Source organism: Podarcis liolepis (assembly GCF_965112155.1).
Source record: "Podarcis liolepis genome assembly, chromosome: 5".
NCBI classification, from domain to species: domain Eukaryota; kingdom Metazoa; phylum Chordata; class Lepidosauria; order Squamata; family Lacertidae; genus Podarcis; species Podarcis liolepis.
Genome location: NC_139556.1, coordinates 12,365,577 through 12,392,892, shown reverse-complemented (window position 1 = coordinate 12,392,892; position 27,316 = coordinate 12,365,577). Strand labels below are relative to the sequence as shown.

Here is a 27,316-nt window from a genome sequence, read left to right as displayed (position 1 = left end):
TGTCCTGCTACTAATGGCTCCACCCACAACTATTACATCACACCCACCAGTGTGGGTGGAGCATAGTAGGATGTACTCATAAAAAAAATGTTATATTCCAGATAGTGAGTAGAAAGACAGTTTCAGTTCTGCTTGGAATTTACAACCGCAGAGCAATGATTGGCTAATACTAATTGCCACCCATCTGAAAGCAGCCTATTTTCAATTATATATTGAAACTGTATATCATCTTGTACCAACAAAATTAGGACATGTCTTTAATATCCGACGTATGTCACTTAAATCCTTTCTGTTTTGCATCCCTGAATGAATTGAGCAATCCATTGCTCATTGCCCCGAGAAATATCTTTGGAGGTAATTATTCAATTATTTCATGTCACCTTTGCATCACTGAATGATTATTCTAGTAACCAATGAACTTGTTCTGTGTTCTGCTCTGAGAAAAGGCAAGTTTAGTTAATCTATGTTAATTTCAGGCTCTACGCTGCTTCATTAGGTAACAACACTATTTTCCCTGGGGGCACCTTTATAAAACTACCTCATTTGTGTCTGAGCTTTGATGCTTGTTGGGGGGGAGAGAGAGAGAGAGAATGATTGAGACTGTGAATGTGTTCATTGATGGAAAGACTTTGCTTCAGTTGAGTCGATTCAGTACAGCTTGAGAACTGTCAAGTTGGTTGTGCAGGATTCCAGTCCTCCAAGGACTCAAGTGCTAGATATGTTCTAAGGTAAAGGTACCCCTGACCATTAGGTCCAGTCACGAATGATTCTGGGGTTGCGGCGCTCATCTCGCTCTATAGGGTGAAGGAGCCAGCATTTGTCCGCAGACAGCTTCCGTATAATGTGGCCAGCATGACTAAGCCGCTTCTGCCGAACCAAAGCACCTCACAGAAACGCCATTTACCTTCCCGCTGGAGCAGTACCTATTTATTTATTTGCACTTGACGTGGGCAGGAGCAGGGACCGAGCAACGGGAGCTCACCCTGTCGGGGGATTTGAACCGCCGACCTTCTGATCGGCAAGCCCTGGGCTCTGTGGTTTAGACCACAGTGCCACCCACATCTCTAGATATGTTCTGGAAAAGTCCTACGAGATCCCTTCATCTGTCATGGAATTCTACTCAATATTGATCCAGAGCAGATTCCAATGTATAGTTAGCAGGGTAAAAACTTAAAGACGTTGCAGGATTCCCAAAAAATAGACCAGAGGCAGTTGCATTTCATCCAGCAGAGCTTTACTGCTCCTGAAGGCAAATGAGCATAATGGTCACAAATCCAATACATTCAGGATTGGCACAGTCCATAAGAAATCCAGTTGCAGCAGACTTAACTTAAATTACAATAACTTATAATAAGTCTAAACCTTAACACTAAGCAAACTATGTACAGAACACCACACCAGAAGGAAAAGAGATAGAAAGAGAAAGTGAAACCCTGGCTCCTTCTGGCCTTACTTTTATAGTCAGCATGACCTTGACAGAAAAGATAACAGAATCGGTTTAAACCAGCTGTACTCAGCTTCTCTGAAGGAATAACCCAAACATCACGAACCTTCTGCTTGCTTCTTTCACACAGAGAAGCTTCCAGTACCCTCTTGAGTTAAGATCAATACTTTCTGCACTAAGAAATGCAAACTGACATCATCTACAGCTTTCTAAGCAAAGAGAAGGAAGCATTTTTAGGACGCCCATCTTCTTCAATGTTCATTTAGGTGTTATGTGGTCACCTATCAGGTCTCCTCTGCCTTAAAAGGACAACTGATAGAGTTGTCTCACAATCCACATAGACTGGTTCCTGCTTTGCCTGAGGAAGTAGGTTCCTCCCAGTCACAAAAGACCCAAATGCTTGTGGTAACTTGGCTGCCTTCTTCTTCTCTACTCTTATGACTAGGGCAAGGGCGGGACAGGGGGTGGCGAAACTGAGGCTGTCCACACACACTGGTCTAGCCAATTTGGCTCTCCCACTGTTGGATCCATGTAGCCCCAACCTTTTTGTTGCCTTGCTCCCCTGCAACCTAGTACAGTGGTACCTCAGGTTAAGTACTTAATTCGTTCTGGAGGTCCGTTCTTAACCTGAAACTGTTCTTAACCTGAAGCACCACTTTAGCTAATGGGGCCTCCTGCTGCCGCCGCACCACCGGAGCACGATTTCTGTTCTCATCCTGAGTTCTTAACCCGAGGTAATATTTCTGGGATGGAAATAGCCTGAGGCGTATGTAACCTGAAGCATATGTAACCCGAGGTACCACTGTACAAGGAAAGCTGCAGTCATTGTCACCAGGGCAGCTTCATTCTGTCCCAGTTGTTGTGCACATATCATTAATACCCAGAGATACAAAATTGATCCCTTCCCTCCATGACTATCCAGGTAGAAATGTTGCTGAATGTACCATGCTTTTCTGTCTATAAGACGCCCCCTATTTTGGGGGACTGAAATTTCAGAAAATGGGGGGAGATGGCAAAAAGTTGTTGAGCTATTTTTGCGGAGGATTGCCCCCTTTTTGGGGGGGGGATTACCAAGGGTTCTTGAGCTTTTTTTAGGGGGGAATGCCGGAAATTGCTCACCCACACACGTCACAAAACCCGCCTCCCGTCTGCTCCCTCACCTGAAGAAGCTGCCAATCACCCGCCCAATTGCTGCAGCGTCAGCCAATCAACGCCACCCATTGACTCAGCATCCAATAACACACACAATAGCCCCTGACAGCCACGGCAGCAACCAATCAACGCCCACCCCTATGCACTACCCAGGTATAGGACTACCCCCACTTTTTAGCACGATTTTTAAGGGGAAAACCTAGTCTTATACAGTGATACCTCGGGTTAAGAACTTAATTCGTTCTGGAGGTCCGTTCTTAACCTGAAACTGTTCTTAACCTGAGGTAACACTTTAGCTAATGGGGCCTCCCGCTGCTGCCGCGTCACCGGAGCACGATTTCTGTTCTCATCCTGAAGCAAAGTTCTTAACCTGAAGCACTATTTCTGGGTTAGCGGAGTCTGTAACCTGAAGCGTATGTAACCTGAAGCATATGTAACCTGAAGCGTATGTAACCTGAAGCGTATGTAACCCGAGGTACCACTGTATAGTGGTACCTCAGGTTAAGAACTTAATTCGTTCTGGAGGTCCATTCTTAACCTGAAACTGTTCTTAACCTGAGGTAACACTTTAGCTAATGGGGCCTCCCGCTGCCACGCAATTTCTGTTCTCATCCTGAAGCAAAGTTCTTAACCCGAGGTATTATTTCTGGGTTAGCAGAGTCTGTAACCTGAAGCATCTGTAACCCAAGGTTCCACTGTACACGGAAAAGTATGGTATTTGAGTAGCAGGATATTACAAAACAAAGGAATGTAAGCTAGCAAAGAAACAGCGTAGTACAGTAATCAATGATAGACAGGTATACCTCTTTTCACCCGTGAAATGCTCAAGAATATTCAAATAGTGGCCACTGTTTTGTTGGTAAAATGCGCTGCCTGCTTCCCTCTTTAGATAACATGCAGGCAATCGGTGGTGGTCGTTCAGGGACACATTGTCTTGGAAGGAGCGCTTCTCTTTGGCCAAGAACATTTCTACATCTGCAAGAATTTCACTGTGTCCCCGCTGGGGGAAGTTTACTGCACAAAGCACTGCATAACCAGGTGAGTTCTTTCGTCCCCAAGATCAGCTCCTATATCAAGATAGACATACCATTTTACAAGAAGAAGAAGAAACAGAATAATTGCCACACACAGGACGAACAAGGATATAGTTTGAGCGCCTCACTTGTAGTTCTATGAATCATTTAATGTGTCAAAACGAATAGGAGTTATTAATATTGCAGTTGTTGTATAAGGGATTATGATGATGACCGGAATGTGATTGAAATTAATAAGATTTTGGAACGCAGAAATAAAGAAAATAATCAAACCATCCATTCTAGCATGCGAGGGGCCACCTTATCTAAATGATATAATTTGGTATTTGAATGATTGGTATTAGTAATTGTATTATGAATTGTTGTTGGTTTTTAAAAATAATTTTTATTAAGTTTCTTACAATTATAACATACTACAACAAAGAAAAAAGAAACAAAATCACAAATATAAGCAAAAAAGAAAATAACAAACATAACAACAAACACCTAGACAACACAAATTAATTGGTTATTTAAACTTCTAACCTCATAAACATGTCTTTGACATCCTCTGGGCCCTCCCATCTGAATTTCCTTGTATTTGAATGTAGCAGTTTTCTAATATCATTATTAAAACACAATATTCCAATTAAAATCAAATTTCTTAACTTTTCTTAAAGTTCTAGATCTCATTTATTTAACTAACTCCTAATATAATCCTAGTCCTATTTGGTACTTTCAAGTAATTTCTAATTTTTAATATTACAATATTTATTCAAATAGTCTTTAAATTTCTTCCACTTTTCTTGGTATTCCTCTTCTTTCTGGTCATGGATTCTTCCAGTAAGGTCAGCCAACGCCATTTATTCCATCAATTTCATCTGCCATTCTTCCACAGTTGGTAATTTTTCCATTTCTTGGCTATTAAAATTGTATTATAGATTGGTATTGTTATAATGAGGCTATTGTTGGATTGTAATTGAAATCTAATAAAAATTATTATCAAGATCAGCTCCTTTCTACAATGCTGGGGAACTCAACTGCCATAAAACAGCAGCCCTTGGCAAAACATGCCCTTTCTGAAGTGTCATAAAATAGCCGCATCTATATTCTGATCAAATCCCAATTCAACGCCCACAGACACAGGGACCCATATTGGCATATTGCTTGCTGTTGTGTGCTTAAAGTGCTTCCACATCAAAGTTTTCGTCTCCTTCAAAACAAGTTGTTCTCTTGGATTTTTCTCCCGGTTCCTGTCTACATCACTCCCTCAAATTTCTGCATTCCTCTGCTTTTCTGTGCTTTTCTTTTTTCTGTAGCTTTTCTGTAGCTTAGAGCCAGTGTGGTGTAGTGGTTAAGAGCGGTAGTCTCGTATTCTGGGGAACCGGGTTCGCGTCTCCGCTCCTCCACCTGCAGCTGCTGGGTGACCTTGGGCCAGTCACACTTCTCTGAAGTCTCTCAGCCCCACTCACCTCACAGAGTGTTTGTTGTGGGAGAGGAAGGGAAAGGAGAATGTTAGCCGCTTTGAGACTCCTTAAAGGGAGTGAAAGGCGGGATATCAAATCCAAACTCTTCTTCTTCTTCTTGTACCTGTGATTATCTGTCGTTGTTACTTGTTGCTCCTAAGAAACTTTCACTGTTGCAGTTATGTTTGCCTGTTTGGGGAATGGCCAACCAGTGCCCACGGGTGCTGTGAAGACTATCCACTGCAGCCACAGATGTCGAGCTTTCATTTTAAAACAGAAAGTTCGTCTCTAGCGCTCTTAGAAATAAGGAGCCCTCAAAAACATACCCACTACTCCAAAATGGTTGGTGATCTCTGGCCTGTGTGTATTTCTGATTTGAGCTTCTTTCTTTCTTTCTTTCTTTCTTTCTTTCTTTCTTTCTTTCTTTCTTTCTTTCTTTCTTGAAGCCAAGTTACCTGCCCAAAAAGAAACAGGCATTCGGAGCCTGCAAATTCTTCTCTTCTGTTTTTTTAAAATCTAATTACTGTATTTTTCGCTCTATAAGATGCATCAGACCACAAGATGCACCTAGTTTTTGGAGGAGGAAAACAAGAAAAAAAATATTCTGAATCCCAGAAGCCAGAACAGCAAGAGGGATCTGGCTTCTGGGATAGCCTCTTGCTGTTCTGGCTTCTGGGATAGCAGCGCGAAGCCTCTTCAGGGCAGCGGGATGAAGGCTCCCCCTGCCCTCAAGAGGCTTCGCGTGGCTAAGGCAGAAGCCAGGAGCCCATTCTGCTCCTCCTCCTGCTTTGCAGGAGAGGCGCTTCGCTGAAGGGGCGCTGTGGAGCTCTCCCTGTCTGCGCAGCGCTATTCGCGCCATAAGACGCACTTACATTTCCCCTTACTTTTTAGGAGGAAAAAACTGCGTCTTATGGAGCGAAAAATACGGTAATCAGGGGAGAGTTCCCAGCTTAACCGCTAATCCATAAGGCTCCAAGACCTTGAGAAATGTAATTTCCCCAAGCTTTGGCTAACTTCCCAAGGGCGGCAAGAACCTTATGCCCTGGCACCAGAGAGAGGGGGGAAAGACCTCCTCATTCCCTGTGGCACTGCCAAAGGGTGGCAGCTGTTGCTAAGGAGAAGAAGCTTGGTTGAGCTGGAAGTGAACGGGGCTGACTGGAGGTAGGGGCTGGGCGACATCTTTTACAAGATAGATTGGCTCAGAAAAAAGCCAAATTACCGTATTTTTTGCTCTATAAGACTCACTTTTTCCCTCCTAAAAAGTAAGAGGAAATGTGTGTGCGTCTTATGGAAGCGAATGCAGGCTGCGCAGCTATCCCAGAAGCCAGAACAGCAAGAGGGATTGCTGCTTTCACTGCACAGCGATCCCTCTTGCTGTTCTGGCTTCTGAGATTCAGAATATTTTATTCCTTGTTTTCCTTCTCCAAAAACTAGGTGCGTCTTGTGGTCTGGTGCGTCTTGTAGAGCGAAAAATACGGTACTTCTGATTTGGGGGGGGGGGGGACAGGTTAGCTTGTTTTGCAGAGCCACTCCAACATGATTGTTGATTGTGTACAGAAGAGGAGTAGAGAAACAAGAGAAACACTCCAATCTTCCTGTTAAGAGCGACAAGTCAATGCTGCAGTCCTTGATTAATGTCCATTTCCTGTTTTCCTTCTAGCATCAATGATACATTCATTCATAGCTTGTGCGACAAAGACCCGGCCACAGGACAGGCTACATGTTCCTGCCATTCCTACAGTGACATTAAAGAGATCCATCCGATGTGCTTTCTTCTACAGGTAGGAACCAGCTGTTGGCACGGACCTTTCCTTTGGTACAGGATATCTGACAATATGCAGCCACAATATACGGCCTTTCAGGTGCAAGAAATATAGCTGTACGATCAGAAAAGAAAACGGAGGGGGGAATAGTAAGCATGCGTGGACTGTGAGTGCTTCTTTGGCTAGCAGTCGTGTTGACATTTGTGGGGAGGGATCTGAGATATTTCCCTCCCCAAAGTTTTGGGAAAGCATTGCTGAGGGGGGATGCTAGGTGCTTCCCTTTCTGGCGATCTCTGTAAAAGAAATTCCACACTGAAACCTTGCATTGGTAATTGAATAACAGAAACTGTTATGTACTGAAGTTCTCACCCTGGGCCAGCAGGGGGATACTGTAGATAGTTATGCAAATAAGGGGTCGAAAGTGACGTTCAGTGATTTGATAGTTTTAGAAAATTGTTACAGTTACATTGTACTGGAGCTCTATATAAGCAGGCTGACTGAACCCTTCAGTTCAGTTCTGTTCTGGCCTCTGAATAAACAAGAGCTGTTTGAAGAATCGCTGTGTCGTCTGATATGTTCACCCACAACTTAACAGAAACAAATTGTGGATTTTGAAGAAGACAAAAAATAGAATCTGAAGTTTGGCAGCACAGTCCTGGTTTCTTCAGGCTGAAGGAAAATGTTTTGGATGTTATTGGATGTTATTCAAGCGTTCTTCCAAGCCTAAGAATATAGGGAAGGGCCTTGGGCAACTGGTGTTTGAGAAGCAGCTGAACGAATAAACTAAAGTACTGAGATTGGCTCAGCAAAACCACAATCTGACCTGGAAACCTGGATTCGTTCCTAACCGGGGAGAGCAAATGGGTTGCCTGGATGGATGGAGCTAAGAACTCCTTACTGTTGGTGGCAAAGAAAAATAGTCATAAAAGGGATTATGCCCTGGATGCCAAGATCTAGGTTTGGGGCAAGTACTTTTTGGTGAGAGAACACCAGCAGAGATTTAAAATGCAGGAAAACATGCAGGAAAGTAAAGCATGGAAATATAGGCTGTTAGACCTTTAAAAACCCTTGTGAGTTCTGACACTTCCTTAGCATAGAGAAAAAGCACACATTTGGTAAGTTAAAAATGGTTTACTCACAAACTCTCCAAAGGTCAGATCCATGTGCTTTCCCATACAGCATTTGGAAAAAGTTGCACAGGCAGTAAAACTTGGCTTAGTTACAGTGGTGAAAGTTCCTAAATTATAGGAACTAAAGAGTGGCTTGTTAGAGACATCTGCTAAGCTGAAGCAACCAGCTTAGCCTCTTCATATGCCAAGCTTCTCAGGTAGACTGGAGGGGGAACAAAGCATTTATTACCTAGTTCCTCTCCAAGGTGAACTAAGCCTGGCAGGACAGGTTACTCAATGATCTTAACCCCTTCGTGCATTACTTAGATCATGAATTCCCTTTTCCATTGTAATCTCACCATTCTGCCATTGGTTTGTTCTCACAGGAGATTGCCTTGGAAATCTTCTTCAGAAGTGGCTACTCCATATTCCTTGTATTCCACAACAGTGACAGGACGAAAACCCTGAAAAGGTACCTCACACGAGAGCTCAAAGTTCCCAAAGGCTCTTTAGTGCACTGACGGACATTCCCTCCTGCCTGATCCTGTGCTAACTTCCCCCAGTGACACAACCATGCCATTATTCTTGTCAGTCTGTTGGACTGCAATTTGCTTTGGGAGCAACAACTCTTTGCTCCACTGTGACAAGTTTTGCCTAGAACCGCTATTACCCTATTGAAAAAGAAGGCTGGTGAAACTCACAATATCTTGGAAATGTAGCTGAATATTGCAAAGCAATTTCCCAGATCCCTCCTTACAAACATGAGGTTTTATTTTTCGTATTATCAGAATATCAAGGCATGTGTTTTTCTCCTGGACCCACCCAAATTTGCAAAGTGTGTAAATATTTTGTATGCAAAATAATTTGTATGCAGAAACCTATTTCGTTGTTGAGTTAACCTTCCCGGTCTTGCATGTGCACTAATAGCTGAAAAATGACTATCCCACAATCCACACACGTCAACAACATCAACAACTGCCCCTCCATGTAATTATTTCCTGAGCCAGTTGGGTTTTTTCCTGCTAGCATATTTTGAGTTAAAATTGACTGAATAGGGTTATTGCTGGACAGCTAAGATAATCTGTTAACAACTTCCTTCAAATAATATGTGGGTGTATGAGCTCATATATTTCTGCTGTGTTTGTTGCTTCTTGTTGTCCCTTCTCAAAGCTAATCTTAACACAAAATGTGGTATGGGAAATTAACTGGGGTTATGGAATAATTGTATGCGGAGGGAAATTCAAGTGATTTTTACTTCCGTGTGTGTGTGTGTTCTACTCTGAGAAGCTGAAGGAGATGCAGTGGTACCTTGGTTTAAGAACAGCTTAGTTTATAAACAACTTGGATTAAGAAAGCTGCAAACCTGGAAGTAGGTGTTTTGGTTTGTGAACTTTGCCTTGGAAGCAGAACATGTTCCGCTTCTTGTTGAGTGTGTTGCATTTGTAAACTGAGTCCCCCGCTGCTCTGGGAAAGCATGCCTTGGTTTAAGAACGCTTTTTGGTTTAAGAATGGACTTCTGGAACGTAGACCAAGGTACCACTGTATTTGCAAGGTTCTCCCAGTCCTATCAGCAGCTTGTCTTGAGCGCATAATTGGTGGTTGAACTACACTGGGGCTTAGCTGGCAAAACATACTGGAATCCTTAAAAGTTAATTTCTAAAGCAATTGTGATTTCTGAGCATGAATCAGCCCTTTCTATTGTTGCTGTATTTTCTTCGTTCTGGTTCAGATTTTATTCGAAGAAGCCTAATCTGAAATCGAAAGGCATCACGGAAGCATCAATTAATATAAGGTAACAACTGCATTAATTAATTCACTGATAAGCCTTTCGTTCTCTTTTAGAACTGTAGCAAGCATTTTAAAGCAATGTGCCCCCTGTTACCTGACAAAGGGTGTGCTGGGAATTGTATATGGTGTATATTAGTTTACACATATTATTCATGTGCAAATTTTTGTACGGATCTTTTTATCTATTAAAAAAATGTAGATACAATTGAATAATTAACTGGGCAGAATGGATTTATGAGCAAACACTTGCAAAAGTGACAAAAGTGAAGTAGAATGTGTTGACTTCTTTTGCCCCCCCCCCCTTTAGCTAGCGGTAGTCAAAAGAAGAAGAAAAAGGCATTTGCAGGATTGATTGTGGGTGAGAAGGTACAAAAGACTGAGTTTCGTGAAGGCTTTGAAAAGAAAGTTGAATCTTTTCTTTAGAGGAAATACAAATCTTGTGTGTCAGGAACATCAAAACAGCTCTCTACTCAGTCAGCAAACAGAAACCAAAGCTTTCTGAACTCTTCCTCTCAGTCTGTCTCATTCTGCTATGGCTTTGCTGTGTGGATGTGAATATAACAAGCGAAATGGTAATCCATTCCAACATAAATAATAATGGTATTTTTTTGTTTATTTTTTTTAATTCAAAGATGAGTGACAGTGATATGAGTTACAATAGCTGAAATAATACGTAGGTAAAAATATTCCAAGAAGAAATTACCAAGAAAATAAATTGATCACTGATTGCTATTTCTTGCTTAGCATTCCCAGAGTGTTTAAAACATTCCCAGTCTTCTTCACACTCATTAACTGTACATATTCCTTGATTCACCCAAAGATCTCAGGTGAAACTTCACAAAGCAAAATATACACCAGCAGGTTTAGTTTGGTCACAATTGAGCATGCACTTCCAGAATCGACGCTAAATTTCTGGGAAACGAGCTACTGTAGCCGCTAGAGGGCTGTGGAAATTTGTTTCCCATGGTTTTTAGACTTGTCTACTCATGTTCTATGGGATGCAGGTGGCGCTGTGGGTTAAAGCACAGAGCCTAGGGCTTGCCGATCAGAAGGTCAGCGGTTTGAATCCCTGCAACAGGGTGAGCTCCCATTGCTCGGTCCCTGCTCCTGCCAACCTAGCAGTTCGAAAGCACGTCAAAGTGCAAGTAGATAAATAGGTACTGCTCTGGCGGGAAGGTAAACGGCGATTTTCGGGAAGCTTTTAATGTTTGATGTATTATAGTATTTTAATATTCTTTTGGAAGCCGCCCAGAGTGGCTGGGGAGGCCCAGCCAGATGGGCGGGGTATAAATAATAAATTATTATTATTATTATTATTATTATTATTATTATTATTATTATTATTATTATTCCATGCACTGCTCTGGTTTGCCAGAAGAGGCTTAGGCATGCTGGCCACATGACCTGGAAGCTGTACGCCAGTTCCCTTGGCCAATAAAGCGAGATGAGCGCCGCAACCCCAGAGTCGGTCACGACTGGACCTAATGGTCAGGGGTCCCTATGTTCTATCTGAAACCAAAGGGGCGCATGGGTTGCCAGATACATTTTTTTTCCTAGCTCTCCTACCCCACTGTTTGGTTGGAGCTTCTTCGGGTCCTCTCTGCTTCCCTCATAGACCAACTTATTTTCTAAATTGTTGATGCTGGAGAATGAAGATCAGTTGAATCACTTGACTGCAGTAATACACCTGACTTTCTTCACTCTGAACATAGAAACTCCAAAGCTCCAGTATACGTGCACCGAGGCCATAAAAGAAGCTGATAGAAATGGTAACATTCAAAATCGGGTGGTCAGCATATGCAGCGACCAATAGGCCAACCGCAACTCTTTACTGGCATGAGGATGGAAGGCAGTCTCGTAAGCAGTTTAATAACCGATACTGCATTTAAGGTTCATTTAAAACAACAACAAGTTGCCACCCAAGTTTGGCCTGAAGCAAAACTTAAAATGAGTTGGGACATTCCTCCTTAAACAAAATATCCGAGGAGTCCTGAGGGAAGTCAAAGCACTTTAATATAAGATACAGTGGTACCTTGGAAGTTGAACAGAATACGTTCTCGAAGTCCGTTCGACTTCCAGAACGCTCGGAAACCAAGGCGCGGCTTCCGATTGGCTGCAGGAAGCTCCTGCAGCCAATCAGAAGCCATGGAACTTGCATTGGAAGTTTGGGTTCGAAAGAATGTTCACAAACCGGAACGCTTCCTTCTGGGTTTGTGGAATTCGGGATCCAAAATGTTTGACTCGCAAGGCGTTCGGTATCCAAGGTACGACTGTAGTTTTGCTTTCTTACACTCTTTGCAAAACAGGAAGTGTGCGAATATATTTCAGTGAAGCTTATGCCTTAAAACCACAGGTACATTGCCAGCTTAAAAGTTAGCGAGGTTGTCTGTGTTTCGAATTAGATTTGTGCATTGTACAGTTGGCCATATTCCTAAACTGCCCCTGCCAGTAGGTGGAGAAAGGGACCTGGATGACTCCATAGGGCTTAGGTTTTCAAACTGGGTTGAAGCTGATCTGGGGGAAATGCAACAAAACACAGTATTTCTAAAAAATAAAATAAAAAATACAGGAGAGATGTGGACTGCCATACGTATGCGCCTTCGCAAACCAGCCATAGGAGCACGGTGGATTCAGAGCAAACAGGAGTGTGTTCACAGCTTTCGTTCCCCAATTCTTTTTAATTGTTCGGCAGGTATTGCTCCTCCCAAGGCAGCTATCAGCATGTTAAAAAGAATACATGATGTCGCAAATCACAGTACAATTTGAAAACGTCACCCAAAGCACAACAATACATTGTTATTTTTTTACCATACCTTGCTGTGGAGGACAGAACCAAGCAAAACCAGTTTTGCGTTTCCCTTGCTTTTAGACAAAACCAAGGTTAGTTACCGTATTGACTCGAGTCTAATGCACTATCGAATCTAATGTGCACACCTCACTTTTCAAAACCTTGAAACCAGAGAAATATTTCCTGGCAAATGTAAATGCACCATTGAAGGTAATGCGCACCCCGATTTTTGCAATGTAATTTGGCCAAAAAGAAAGGTACGCATTAGACTCGAGTAAATATGGTATAAACGCTAACATTGCAGAAACAAGGGCATTCCAAACTGGTGTGTATTCTGTGGCCAGATTGCTTAGCTTGGGTGCAGAAAGCCCTACAAAGTTCATAGAATGGCCTTGAGCAAGTCACTATGGTCTTTTTAAAAAAATATGTGCCTGAGCGTGTTTGTTTTATATATATATTTCCCCCTCTGTCTCCCTCACTATCCTGACAGCAGTTTCTTTTAAAGTGACTTGTACCCATTGCATGGTAGGGTTCACTGTGTGTAAGCCAATGATGTGTGTTTGCAACACACCATGTAAGCCAATGATGTGTGTACCTTGCAACAAACAAGAGGAGGATCCAGGGCACAGGTTATCAGACTTACATATGCTGGACTCTACATGCCTGTATGCTACTATATGTTAAATGCAAAAGATATATGGTTTGGGCAAATGAGTTATTTTGAGAGATCCTGCATTTTGACAATGGTCATATGCATATATATATATATATATATATATATATATATATATATATATATTTATATTTGTGGTGGTGCGCAATCAAGGCCAATGATCCACAATTTGGGGCTGGTTTTGGTTGCCAGGACAAAATTCGCTGCTCTTTCTCTTCTTGAACTTACCCTGCACCTGTACATGAGATCGGGGGCAATATTGAAATACTTTATTGTCACTTGTACAACTTGTATACAGTGAGATTACACGAGCACCCCCCACTCAGCTCTCTTAGTCTTAATTCCCCTCGTTTACTGATGCACACCAACCAAACCCGGAAGTCAGTTGCCCTCTTGTTATCTTTTCATTCAGCAGCCTAACAGCCCATGGATGGAAGCTGTTCTTTACCCTGTTGGCGCGACTAATCATGCTTCTATATCTTCTGCCTGAGGGCAGGAGATCAGGAAAGTGCCGACCAGGGTGTGAATCATCCCTGAGAATTTTCCTCACTCTCCTGAGGCAACGTTCTTCCACTATTTCATCCAGCGGATTCAAGGGACAGCCCATAATATCTTGTGCTGTATCCTCTACTCCCCGTCCCCTATCTGCTAAGTTTGGAGCTGGAGAGAGGGATGGGTGTCAGAGCTGGAGGAGAGGACCAGCAGTTTGCTTTGGTCATGGGTGGCGAGGCACTGCCAACACCTCTGCTGCCAAGTACCCAAAAAGCCACCCTCTCCAGAACTAGAGAAATAGGTTGGGCTTATTTGGGGGCTGAGTAGGAAAGTATTCAGGCTCCACCACCCAACCACAAAACATCAACCCTCACTATTCCTCTCTAAGCTAAAAGGGAAGGTTGGGTTTTGCCTTAGCAGTGGACAGGCAAACTCTTGGAGTACTTCTTCCACCCAGTGCCCAAACAGTCCCACCCCTCTTCTTCTTGGACAGGCAAGGGTCTTCTCCATAGTAGTGCTGAATATCTGAAGCTCAGCGCAACTGTGGTGATGATCCCTGCACATTCCTCTAGTCCCAAACTGAAGAGCTGCTCTTGCCACGGGTGAGAGTGGCCAGCAGGTTTATGGATCAGGGCTCCAAGCCTGGCAAGATGTGTATATTGTTTTCTGTTTGGTGGACTGACACATGCTTAGTAGTAGTGGAGAACCTCTTTTAGTGCGTGCAGAGCTATGTGATCAAGAGCACTTTTATTGCTTGGGGACAGATTACAATGACTGGATGCAAAGGGGCCACACTGTGCCTTGCCTCTACCTCGCTATTGGCCATGCATCCATCGGTGATGGTTGGTAGCCCATTCACCTCCAATCTGCCTGGTTCTCCTTTGCTGTAGAATTGGGCGTCATGAGGCTCGAAAAGTTTGGCTTTCTGAGTGGGGCAGGCGCAGTGTTCTTCAGTTTGTTCAGCTTGTCCCTCTCTTCTTGACACTTCCTCAAGCATGGGTAGCAAAGATCTTTTTCTTCCACCACGTAGAGTGTCTCGAGGCGCTTAATGTGGTCAATGTAGAGCTCCTCTTCTGTGGGCCCAGGAAAGGGATTCCGCTTGGAATTCAACTTCTTGAGTTTAGGGAGCTTTGCAATGCTGTTTGGGATGCTCTTCAGTAAATTGTCAAATACTCCAACTTCCTGGAGCTCCTTCAGTTGTCCCAGAGTGGTTGGGAGGTTGTCGATGTGGTTGAGGCCAAGATTGAGATTACGCAAGATCTTGAGCTGGTTTAGCTCCATGGGCAAGCTCCGGGCTGTTAGCTTGTTGTTGCAAAGATTCAGGAAAATGAGACTCTGTAGGTTCCCTATTGTTTCTGGCAGCTTCTCAATCTGGTTGCTGTGCAAGTCCAGCCAGCGCAGGTTCGTGAACTTGTCAATTGAGTCTGGGATCTTCTTGAGCATGTTTCTGCTGAGGTCCAGTTCGTCCACATCGTTCAGCTTCAAGATGCATCTGGGGAAAGTGGTGATGCCCATCTTGCTCAGATCAAGGCGACGTTTCCCGTCAAATGTGATCTTGATGCAGTTCTTAGCAACTTTCAAGGTGACCTTTTTCCCCTTGGGATTTTTTCCCCCTTTAGCCATTCCCAGCGAAAAGAGTGTGACGCAGATTAGATGAATTAAAGGAGTCCAAGGAAAGCGTCCCAGTGAGATCTGCTGCTGCTTCTTATTGTTGAACCTGAATTAAAAACACATACACATATAACTGTTAAATCTATACAGGTCACTCCTTTTTGCTGGGCAGGGTTCTCTTATTAAAATACTGTTAATACAGAACGACAGAAAGCTTCTTCCCCGTGCACCAGGTGTGCAAGCTTGCGTGAGCTGCAAGGGCAGCTGGAGGAGCAGCCTTAACAAGCCTCTGGCTCATGAGGAGACCCTCCCCAGAGCCTGAAGGGGACGTTGTCTTCATCCTGCTGCTGGAGGGGCAGCAGGGCTTCCTCAGCTAATGCTCAAGGAAGCGGCTGTGGCGGCTGCGCTACCCTGGATGTCAGCTGTTAGGCAGGGAGGCTGAGCAGCTCAACAAAGACATGATGAGTTTGGCCCAAAGTTCAGTTGGTTCAGCCTGTGCCCCTAGATTTTCTGTTGAGTCAGGGCAGTCAGGTACAGTACTCTTCTTCAGTACCAATCCAAGGCCAATAAACTGATTTGCTGGAGGAAACCATTGAAAATTACTGTAACTATCAAGCTAATTTCCTTCCATTTGCCTATTCAATATACACCCACAGTCACCAAATCCATTACAGCATGGACTTTTCCTATGAACGCTTTCCCCTTAGTTCTCTACAATGAAAGTTGTTTTTTCTTTTAAAAAAAAAAAATGCACACATACACAAATTGCTTTCCAGTATACATTATCTACATATTCGTTGACATACAATTACAACTGCCCAACAGCTCCCTCATTGACTTTCTTTTATCTGAAGTGTTGTTTGTCGATTTTGTGTGTGTTTACGTTGCTTGTTGCTGGCTGTGGCTTGCATGTCCAAAGGCGGCAAGTCTACCTATGTTTACCCAGCAGCAAGTTCCAGTGGATTCCCTGGGACTTACTCCCAGGCAAGTGGGGTAGTGAGGTAAAGGTAAGGTAAAGGGATGACTCTGGGATTGCTCATCTCTCTTTACTGGCCGAGGGAGCCGGTGTACAGCTTCCGGGTCATGTGGTCAGCATGACTAAGCCACTTCTGGCGAACCAGAGCAGCACACGGAAACGCAGTTTACCTTCCCGCTGGAGCGGTACCTATTTATCTACTTGCACTTTGATGCGCTTTCAAACTGCTAGGTTGGCAGGAGCAGGGACCGAGCAACGGGAGCTCACCCCTTCGCGGGGATTCGAACCGCCGACCTTCTGATCAGCAAGTCCTAGGCTCTGTGGTTTAACCCACAGCGCCACATATTGCAGCCTTAACCTGCTTCCTATTTTGAGTTTTGAAAACCAATGCCCCTAGTGGTGCAGCAACGCAACTGTGCCAGCAGATTTTGCAAAGCTAATCAGGGTTTCAATGGAATGTATCATTCTTTATTGTTCGTTTCCCATGGAAATAAGTCATCTCCTTTGCTCTCTGTAGACTCTGTGTTTTGCTCAATTAAAGTCCAAGCCTCAGCCTAGGAATTAGGAGGATCATTTGGATTTGACAGCTCTCTCTTTTTTAAACTATCCATCCCTTGTAACGTTGTTTTAAAAAGTGTTCTTGCCCTTTTCCTGTCCTCCCTGCATAATTCCTGAGTGAGGGAAACAAGATAGAATGAACTGTGAAGTCAGGTTGTGAGAAAGGATGTAATATAACAAAATATACCCCCCCCCAATCTCCCTCCCCGCTCTCCTCTCTCTTTCCCCGCAACCGCATAATGCATATGACAATAGTGTCTCACACCAAATGTAAACAGACTCTGTGAATTGAAAGTGGAGACACTATTTGTGTTTTTCTCAGTTAGCTTGTTATACAAGAAAAACCTTTAATAAACTAATTAAAAGCCAAAGAAAGAAAGGCTGACCCCACTTAAAGGTAAAGGTAAAGAGACCCCTGACCGTGGCCGACTCTGGGGTTGCGGCGCTCATCTCGCTTTATTGGCCGAGGGAGCCGGCGTACAGCTTCGGGGTCATGTGGCCAGCATGACTAAGCCGCTTCTGGTGAACCAGAGCAGAGCACGGAAATGCCGTTTACCTTCCCGCCGGAGTGGTACCTATTTATCTATTTGCACTTTGACCTGCTTTCAAACTGCTAGGTTGGCAGGAGCAGGGACCGAGCAACGGGAGCTCACCCCATCACAGGGATTCGAACCGCCGACCTTCTGATTGGCAAGTCCTAGGCTCTGTGGTTTAGACTAAGGTTACCAGATTTTTTTCAGTGAATCCGGGGACACATTTCAACTTCAATTGATTTTGTATGGGGACTGATTTGTAAATCTGGGGATTGTCCCTGGGAATCGGGGACATGTGGTAACCTTAGTTTAGACCACAGCGCCACCCGCATCCCTCAGCCTCACTTATATGGCAGTAAACACCCCAGAATTCAATGCGGCTTACTTCTTCGTAGACCACGGTTAGGATTGCAGCCGTAGATGGCTTTGAGATGGTCCATTATGTGACAAGCCACTTTATTAATTTTATCTTTAAAGGTGGCACTATACTCTTTGTTGATTTTGCTGCGAAAGACCAACCGGGGCGCTCCTCTGGAAATCCATTAACTTTGAAAGGAAATGCACAGGGCAGGCAATCAATTTGTAAATATCTGTTGATTGCTGAGGTAGGCACATCGATTGTCCCGGGCGGTGCGCTTAAAAAAGAATAGGTATATTTCCACATCAGTGGACTAACAGAAGGAAGACTAGTGCAAGCTAAACCAGTTGCAGCAGAATGCCAAATGAAAGTGAAAAGGGCCAATGGAATGACAGGATGAAAATGGAACTGAGTGAGGCACGTCCCTAGGTAAACTGCAAGAAAGAGTGTTCTCCTTCATGGAGAGCACGTGTTGCGGTGGTGGCCGCCAGGACACTCCAAAGTTGTGGGGCGGGCTAATTGATCATTGGCCACTGATGCGATTGTGCTTCCCTTGTTGCTGGGAGGAAGTTAATGTTGCCATTTGTTGATTGACAGTGAGAAATGCTAAAACTCCTTGCACGAGGCTAGGGCTTCCTCTTTTCGCCTGTGCATCGGATTGCCCGTCCGTCCCCCCATATTTAGGGTTGTTTGCTTTGACCTTGCTATGCCTGTCACGGGGTCGTCTGCTCTTGGGGCAGGGGCCCGGTAGGAATTTTGTCCATCTGGCTGATTGGCAGGGGCCATTTGGTTTTTGCCTACTGCGTAGCAAATCGTCACAACTTGTAAGGTTGCGGTTAGGCATTGGTTTATGGTTTGGTTGGTTGAGGGGCATTTATTGGCTGTGCCTGCCCCTCCAATGCTGGTGCTGCAAGGGATTCCGTTAAAGGAATCAGGGGCTAACTATTGCTTGTCCACCCTGTCAAGGGGGATCGGGCCATTGCAAGAGCTCCTGGCTGCATTTGGGGTGGGCTGAGGGCAGGTTCCCTGCTCCGTCGCTACCCCCATGTGTATTCCCCTTTTCTGACTTTCGCAGGCGTGCGGAATGTCAGTCTGTCCCCCATGGTGGGGGCAGATAGTCGCAACCAGTGCCTAAGCAACCACTCACATTTTTGTATTTTAATAAAGTTGTGGCCAAAATTATGCCAAAAACCTTAAACAAAAAAATTTGTGTGATGTGTGAGTTATTGGGGTGGCCCTGGGGACCTCGACACGCAAAATACAGTACAGTTGACTCACAACTTGTACATGTTTAACCCGTGCAAGTGCAGTTTTATGCGCTTGGCAGCTGGACAGCTGCGCTTGCACAAATTAGACGCCCACAAAGTGGACAGCTTCCCGGGCTCTGGAAAGGTTGAGACATCTGGGGCCATCCATGCAAATGCCTCCAGAGCCTTCACGAGTCCTTCCCAGAGCCTGGTAAGCAAGGCAGAGACTTTAAAAGCTCTCCACCTTGCATAAGGGGAAAAGTAAAAAAGGTAACGGACCCCTGGACGACTATGGGGTTGCGGCACTCATCTTGCTTTCAGGCCGAAGGAGCTGGCGTTTGTCCACAGACAGTTTTCCGGTTCATGTAGCCAGCAGGACTAAGCCGCTTCTGGAGCAACAGAACACCGTGACGGAAACCAGAGTGCACGGAAACGCCGTTTACCTTCCCACCACAGCAGTACCCAATTATCTACTTGCACTGGTGTGCTTTCAAACTGCTAGGCTGGCAGAAGCTGGGACCGAGCAACGGGAGCTCACCCCATCGTGGGGATTTGAACTGCTGACCTTCCGATCAGCAAGCCCAAGAGGCTCAGTGGTTTAGACCACAGCACCACCTGCGTTCCTATATAAGGGGAAAGACCCATTTCGTGCACCAGATCTGGAAAGGAAGGGATGGTCCCATGGGAGCACTTCTGGGGTTGCTCTGACTAGACGTGATTTTGGCTTTACACACAATCCCCAGAACCCAACCCCCAAGCAAGTTGCTAGTTGTCCGTACTTTCTGGAAATCGTTTTTTGGCGCTTTTTGTAGGTGCTTGCAGGGTAGCGATGAGCACCGGTTCCACTTGGCTGAGCCCCAGCTGAACCGAAATCTCCGGCATTTAATTGTGAAGAGTCAAATCACCGTTTTGATGAATGATTGTTTGAGAAAGAATATAGATTTGTCTACAACACTCCTCTCCATTAGAAAGGTTTCATTACAAGCCCTTCAGGCTTTTTGACTACTCATTAATCATGTGCAAGTACATAGACGCAGGGATCAGATGGGAGATAATGCATTTCAGCTCATTTCAATAACATACTGCGGCCCTTAACAATTTGTACCAGGATCCCACATTCGCCCAAACACTTAGCTTTCTCCAAAATAAAATAATGGCAGGGAACAACCTTGGCTCCCAATACAGATCCATCTGGCCTTTCAGTAAGACTCTACTCCTGGAAGAGACTTCTCGGATCTTTTTGTTTTCGTGAAAACTGTATCCACTTCGTATCACTTTTTTATTTAGTCGAAGCCAGTAAGATGGTCAGGAGAATGAGAACGTTGTCTACCCTAAAGAACAGCATCCAGATAAAGCTAGCTTGGGCCTGATTAACAGCTGTGCTGTTATCAGGATTGGGATTCAGGTTACCAAAATGATTTTTTTATTTTTTGGGGGAAGTTAGAAAATAATTTAAGGAAAAGTCTTAACTGGAGCCAGGTAGGATTGTTTATAGTCCAGTGGAGACTCTTGAGAGTCCCATGGACTGCAAGTGATCAAACCGATCCATTCTGAAGGAAATCAGCCCTGAGTGCTCACTGGAAGGACAGATCATGAAGCTGAGGCTCCAATACTTTGGCCACCTCAGGAGAAGAGAAGACTCCCTGGAAAAGACCCTGATGTTGAGAAAGATCACAAGGAGAAGGGGACGACAGAGGATGAGATGGTTGGACAGTGTTCTCGAAGCTACTGACATGAGTTTGACCAAACTACGGGAGGCAGTGGAAGACAGAGGTGCCTGGCGTGCTCTGGTCCATGGGGTCACAAAGAGTCGGACATGACTAAACGACTAAACAACAACAACAACAACAACAAAAGCTACCATTACAGGGGTAGCAGGGAGAAAGTACTGGTGTATTTTGCAAGCACAAATGCATTGCTGACTACAGTGGTGCCTCGCAAGATGAAAAGAATCCGTTCTGTGATTCTCTTCATCTAGCGGTTTTTTCGTCTTGCGAAGCAAGCCCATTGACGGATTAGCGGATTAGCAGGTTTAGTTGTTGTTTGAAGACTATCCCTGCCTCCGGGTCTGGCCTTGACCAGATGGATACTGGAATCAACAGGGGAACGGCTTCGGCCCAGTATACCTGAAGGAGCGTCTCCACCCCCATCGTTCTGCCCGGACACTGAGGTCCAGCGCCAAGGGCCTTCTGGCGGTTCCCTCATTGCGAGAAGCGAAGCTACAGGGAACCAGGCAGAGGGCCTTTTCGGTGGTGGCGCCCGCCCTGTGGAATGCCCTCCCATTGGATGTCAAGGTGATGGACAACTACCTGACATTCAGAAAACATCTTAAGGCGGCCCTATTCAGGGAAGCTTTTAATGTATGATATTTTAGTGTTTCTTGGTTTCTGTGGAAGCCGCCCAGAGTGGCTGGGGAAACCCAGCCAGATGGGCGGGGTACAAATAATAAATTATTATTATTATTATTATTATTATTATTATTATTATTATTATTATTAGCGCTATTAGCGGCTTTTAGTGGCTTTTAGCGGCTTATCTGCTGATCGGATCAGCTGATAAGCAGCTTCGCGGCTTAGAAAAAGGGGGGGGAGGAAAAACCCCCCGCAGGAACTCGCAAGACATTTTCGTCTTGCGAAGCAAGCCCATAGGAAATTTGTTTTGCGAAGCACCTCCAAAACGGAAAACTCTTTCGTCTAGCGAGTTTTCCGTCTTGCGAGGCATTCGTCTTGCGGGGCACCACTGTATCACCGGAAGTATCCCCTCCAAGGTTTGTTAAAAAATTTCCGATGAAAATAGGCCCTGCTAAAATGGGTGGGGTGGGGGAATCTTCATTTTAGCAGGGGCTTCAATGACCAGGAAGGGGTTCGTATTGAATCCTGCCTATAATGGGGCGGGATTTAACACCCCCACCACTAGGGATGAGCAAAGTCTGGTCTTCAATACCATTCTATATCACCAGCTTAACATTGTGATATACCTATATATCACGATGTCTGAAATAAGGATGTAACTATGCAGAGGTGAACGAGGTAATGTCCTGGTAACTGCTACTACAGTGGTGCCTCGCAAGACGAAAAGAATCCGTTCCGCGATTCTCGTCGTCTAGCGGTTTTTTCGTCTTGCGAAGCAAGCCCATTGATTAGCGCTACAGCGGTCTAGCGGCTTTCCGTGATCAGCTGTTAAGCGGGTTTTTCAGCGGAACAGCTGATAGGCGGCTTAGGAAAAGGGGGGGAGCGGAAAAAAACCCGCGGGGACGCGCAAGATTTTTTTGTCTTGCGAAGCAACCCCATAGGGAAATTCGTTTTGCGAAGCGCCTCCAAAACGGAAAACCCTTTCGTCTAGCGGGTTTTCCGTCTTGCGAGGCGTTCGTCTTGCGGGGCACCACTGTACTAAGTGGTAGTTGGGGACGTGGGCGGCACTGTGGTCTAAACCACTGAGCCTCTTGGGCTTGGCGATCAGAAAGTTAGCGGTTTGAATCCCCGCGACAGGGTGAGCTCCCGTTGCTCAGTCCCAGCTTCTGCCAACCTGAAAGCACGCCAATGCAAGTAAATAGGTACCACTCCAGCGGGAAGGTAAATGGCGTTTTATGTGCTCTGGCTTCCATCACGGTGTCCCATTGCACCAGAAGCAATTTAGTCCTGCTGGCCACATGACCTGGAAAGCTGTCTGTGGACAAAGGTTGACTCCCTGGGCCTGAAAGTGAGATGAGCGTCACAACCCCATAGTCGCCTTTGACGGGAGTCCTTTACCTTTTACCTTTACCTTAAGTGGTCTAAAACAGACACATTTTACTTATTTTACCACATCGTTACAACTGTTATGTTATAGTACAGAGCAACAAGGACAGAAAGAATCAGGAGAGAAGTGATGACCAGCTCCATCGTTTTTCCCATATCATTTTTTTTTTTACATAGCACACATGCACACATTGTGATTCGGAATATAGTGCCATGTCAAATTTTATGAAACCATTAGTGTGGACTTCAAACTGATGTTGGATGATGGATTGATACATTGCCCAGCCTTACCCACCACTCATCAGCTTGATGAGCAAGGGGTTAAATCCTGCTTTGCACGCCAGTTTTCTGCCAATTGCAGCGCCACAAGTTGATTTGCAGGTGTGCAAGGCTTTGAGAGACTGGAGTTTCTAGGCAGAGAGCAGACCAGACTGGGAAGGTCTGGGACTTGCTTTGTCGACAAATACCGTATTTTTCGCTCCATAAGACGTACTTTTTTCTTCCTAAAAAGTAAGGTGAAATGTCTGTGTGTCTTATGGGGTGAATGCGTGGTCCCTGGAGCCGAATTGCCCAGGGGCAAAAAGCAGATCATGTTTTTTTTTATTTTGAAAGAGGGAAGTGGGTGTTGAAACAAAGCCGCTGATCGCAAGTGATCAGAAGCGAGATAAGGGATGCTAGCAATAAAGGAGGCTGCCTGGGAGGGGGGAGGTAAAGACAGCAAACTTTCAAGGAGAGGAGACGGGAAGACTAAACCAATGAGGAGAGAAATTAGAAGAAAAGGAGGAGCAAATAACTGCTCCAGCTAAGGAAAAGACACTAAGGCAAACAAGAGGGAAGGGAGTGTTGAAAGGAAAGGTCGGTGGGATCGGGAGAGAGATAAGGGACGCTAGACGAGGCTGCCTGGGAGAGGGGAGGTAAAAGCCCATGGATCCTCAAGATTTTTACATTGGGTCACCCCAAATTCACCATCAGATCACATAGCATGTCCGTGGCTACAGCCTGCACCAAAAAAATCACACACCCACTGTTGTGTGGGGCCGCAATGGCGCAAAAACTTGGTTACAAAGCACAGATCCACATGGATTCTCAGGATTTTTGCATTGGGCTACCCCACAAAAATCATACATCCACTGTTTCATTCAGAATAGTTTTTTTCTTGTTTTCCTCCTCTAAAAACTAGGTGCGTCTTATGGTCAGGTGCGTCTTATGGAGCGAAAAATACGGTGAAAGCAGAACTTCTCTGTATTCTGCATCAGACAGGCAGGTGGAGTTGCTTGTGTTTATGAGTATAGTGTTGGGGCATGACAAGCTGGCGGTAGAATTGGGGCTGCATGGCGCAGACGCATCGCTGTGAGCACCAGGTTGTCTCTTGCAGTGTGTCCACACACACCCAACCTTGCCTCTGCTTTTATACCGTCCTGGTAAGGTGGCGGAAACGCTGCCATCAGCTCCTGCTCTCACCTGGAGTCATCAGGTTTGTGGCTGAGCTTTGAACTGGGAACTCCCAGATAGATAGCAGCTTCTGCTACTAACCTTATCCCATTGGGGCTGATGAACTGAAACCGCGCAGTATTGCAAGTCAGGCAGCGAGCCTGACATCCCCGCTAAATGCATAATAAATGGCTTTGCTCACATGCCTAATCATTCTTCCCACCCCATTGCATATCCACACGCCCCCTTTCTCCCCACACGCCACATTCCCCGCTGAATTCCTTGGGCCCAAATGGATGTTCTCTGTGGCCGCTCAGGCATATTCTGATTAATCTGAAGGAGAAAGTCTGCACATCATTGAAAAACAAGGACCCTTTTCTGTGAAGCCAGCCATGTTGTTTTTCTACTGCATAGCCAGCTCTCTCTGTTATTTGCAGGTTGCATGACTCGTGCAGACAGAATCTGAGAATGCGCCATTTGTGTGCATTCTAATGTAAGGAGCAGAGTCTTTCGCCTCTCCAAGACACAGTGATATTGGGTGCTCAGCTCCCATTTTCTCCCAAAGTTTAGGAGGCCAGATTCATCGCTCATTCTGTTATTTTGGGGGCAGCGTTGTCTTGGGAAGGAAAGGGTTAACCCACCCATCCCTGCGTGACAAGATAGAGATGAACACATCCTCTCTACCCTGTGGCTAAATAAAACCAACCACAGGAGCATTTCAAACAAAACTTTTCATGTCGCGTGTATAGTTTGACCCTTGATTGACAGAGACACATATCGAGTCCCTCTGTTAGGAAACGTACAAATTGCGTATCCCGGCTAACTTGACGGCCTTTTCAGCCCTCCTCCTACATAAAACTAAAGAGATGGATTCAAACTGCTTTGCTTTCTGCAGGCAGGCTGCTTTAAACTAAAGAGAACCTCCATTTCACAAAGGCTGTGATGTGCAGGTTCTCTTTGGCTCACAGCAGCTTGCTATCGGAGAGCAAAGCAATTGAATTCATCTCTTTAGTTTCATCTAGGAGGAGTGCAGGGGGTAAAAAAAGTTCCTCTTATACAGCCTTTAAAAAGAAAAAGGTAGAAATGTTCCTGGTATCAAACCCACGCAAGATATTCTGTGTAGAGAATTGATGAAGAGGTTTCATCTGAGCAGCTCAACGGCGTTGCTAAGCTGCTGTATATAAACAGAAAAGTGCATTAGCTCCTGGCACCTTGGGAAACTAAGCAAGCCCGCCGAGGGGATCTGGCACTGAACACAAGCTTTTTCTGTTAGCAAACTTCTTCCACTAATCTCCTTCAAACAATGGGTCCTTATCGTTGCCACTGTTTGGAAGTTAGCGGGGGGAAACCTGGACTGCAAGGGAAATGTTTATCCCTTCCAGATTTCCACAGGATTACAAGCTCTAAAATCTAAACTCTAAAATAAGGTAGGATCTGCTTTGGGAGAAGTTGACTTACCCTGTTCCTGTGATATTCTAGTCAGCTCTTGTGATGCCGCCTGTGAAACTTTTGGTTTCTAAGCAACAGGAAATTCCAAGCCCTTGGAGACCATTAGCATATGCCTGCCTGGTTTGCAACATGCCAGGTCAAAGGCAGCGCCCCTGGCTGTACCTCCCAGTGAAACGAGCAGCTCCAACCAGCGGAAGCCACTCAGCCCATGACTCAGAACAGGGTTGTGAGGCTCTCTGGCTGATCTCCTTATCTGGTAGAATTCTCTGGCTGAAGGACAGATCAGGCTGCTACACAAGAGGCCTCAAAGCACCCGTGCAATCATTGCCCTGTGTCTAACCCTGGCGACGTAGCAGGGTGAAGCAACAGACCCTCCAACATTTCTCCGGTGAAATTAGGGTTGCCCTATTCCGTAATTGGGAACACGGGTGGCACTGTGGGTTAAACCACAGAGCCTAGGACTTGCCGATCAGAAGGTCGGTGGTTCGAATCCCTGTGACGGGGTGAGCTCCCGTTGCTCGGTCTCTGCTCCTGCCAACCTAGTAGTTTGAAAGCACGTCAAAGTGCAAGTAGATAAACAGGTACTACTCCAGCAGGAAGGTAAACGGCATTTCCGTGCACTGCTCTGGTGCGCCACATGACCTGGAAGCTGTAACACCGGCTCTCTCGGCCAATAAAACAAGATGAGCGCCGCAACCCCCAGAGTCAGTCACAACTGGACTTAACTGTCCGGGGTCCCATTACCTTTATTCCGTAATAATTACTTTATTCTTTATTCCTGTCCCATCTGACTGGGTTGCCCCAGCCACTTTGGGTGGCTTCAAACATATATGAAAACATAAAAGGTAAAGGTAAAGGTACCCCTGCCCGTATGGGCCAGTCGTGTCCGACTCTGGGGTTGCACGCCCATCTTGCTTAAGAGGCCGGGGGCCAGCGCTGTCCGAAGACACTTCCGGGTCATGTGGCCAGTGTGACAAGCTGCATCTGGCGAGCCAGCGCAGCACACGGAAATGCCGTTTACCTTCCTGCTACTAAGCGGTCCCTATTTATCTACTTGCACCCGGGGGTGCTTTCGAACTGCTAGGTTGGCAGGCGCTGGGACCGAGCAGTGGGAGCGCACCCCGCTGCGGGGATTCAAACCGCCGACCTTATGATCGGCAAGTCCTAGGCGCTGAGGTTTTACCCACAGTACCACCCACGTCCCTATATGAAAACATAATAAAATGTTAAAAAGCTTCCCTATACATGGCTGCCTTCAGATGTCTTCTAAAGGTTGTACAGTTACTTATCTCCTTGGCTTGGGGGGTCACATAATTCCATACCCTACAGCGTTTCTCTGATGAAACTAGGGACATCCTACCATACCAATTTTTTTTAAAAATAAAACCAATGTGGACTAAGGCATAGGTAAAGGTAAAGGGAGCCCTGACCATTAGGTCCAGTCGTGGCCGACTCTGGAGTTGTGGCGCTCCTCTCGCTTTATTGGCCGAGGGAGCCGGCGTACAGCTTCCGGGTCATGTGGCCAGCATGACTAAGCCGCTTCTGGCGAACCAGAGCAGCGCACGGAAACGCTGTTTACCTTCCCGCCGGAGTGGTACCTATTTATCTACTTGCACTTTGACGTGCTTTTGAACTGCTAGGTTGGCAGGAGCAGGGACTGAGCAATGGCAGCTCACCCCGTCGTGGGGATTTGAACCTCCGACCTTCTGATCGGCAAGTCCTAGGCTC

General features: G+C 45.4%; 2 protein-coding genes across 3 annotated transcripts in view; one reads left to right on the top strand and one right to left on the bottom strand.

The window, feature by feature from the left end:
- The window catches only part of WDFY4 (WDFY family member 4), a 218,664-nt gene that overhangs the window by 142,157 nt on the left and 49,191 nt on the right, over positions 1 to 27,316 (top strand). For both annotated transcript variants that reach the window (XM_083505395.1, XM_083505396.1), the window contains 4 exons: positions 3,486 to 3,634; positions 6,736 to 6,856; positions 8,334 to 8,419; positions 9,677 to 9,739. In XM_083505395.1, the coding sequence (XP_083361521.1) occupies positions 3,486 to 3,634; positions 6,736 to 6,856; positions 8,334 to 8,419; positions 9,677 to 9,739 (419 nt within the window). The remainder of the gene's footprint in view (positions 1 to 3,485; positions 3,635 to 6,735; positions 6,857 to 8,333; positions 8,420 to 9,676; positions 9,740 to 27,316) is intronic.
- On the bottom strand, positions 14,417 to 25,615 carry LRRC18 (leucine rich repeat containing 18). Its single transcript, XM_083505505.1, has 2 exons — positions 25,598 to 25,615; positions 14,417 to 15,405 (listed from the first exon to the last, which is right to left on the bottom strand). The coding sequence occupies exon 2, from the start codon at positions 15,309 to 15,311 to the stop codon at positions 14,544 to 14,546; it is 768 nt and encodes a 255-aa protein (XP_083361631.1). The 5' UTR covers positions 15,312 to 15,405; positions 25,598 to 25,615; the 3' UTR covers positions 14,417 to 14,543.

Excerpts from the sequence above, each read along its gene's own strand:
- LRRC18 (XM_083505505.1), bottom strand. The coding sequence starts at position 15,311 with ATGGCTAAAGGGGGAAAAAATCCCAAGGGGAAAAAGGTCACCTTGAAA.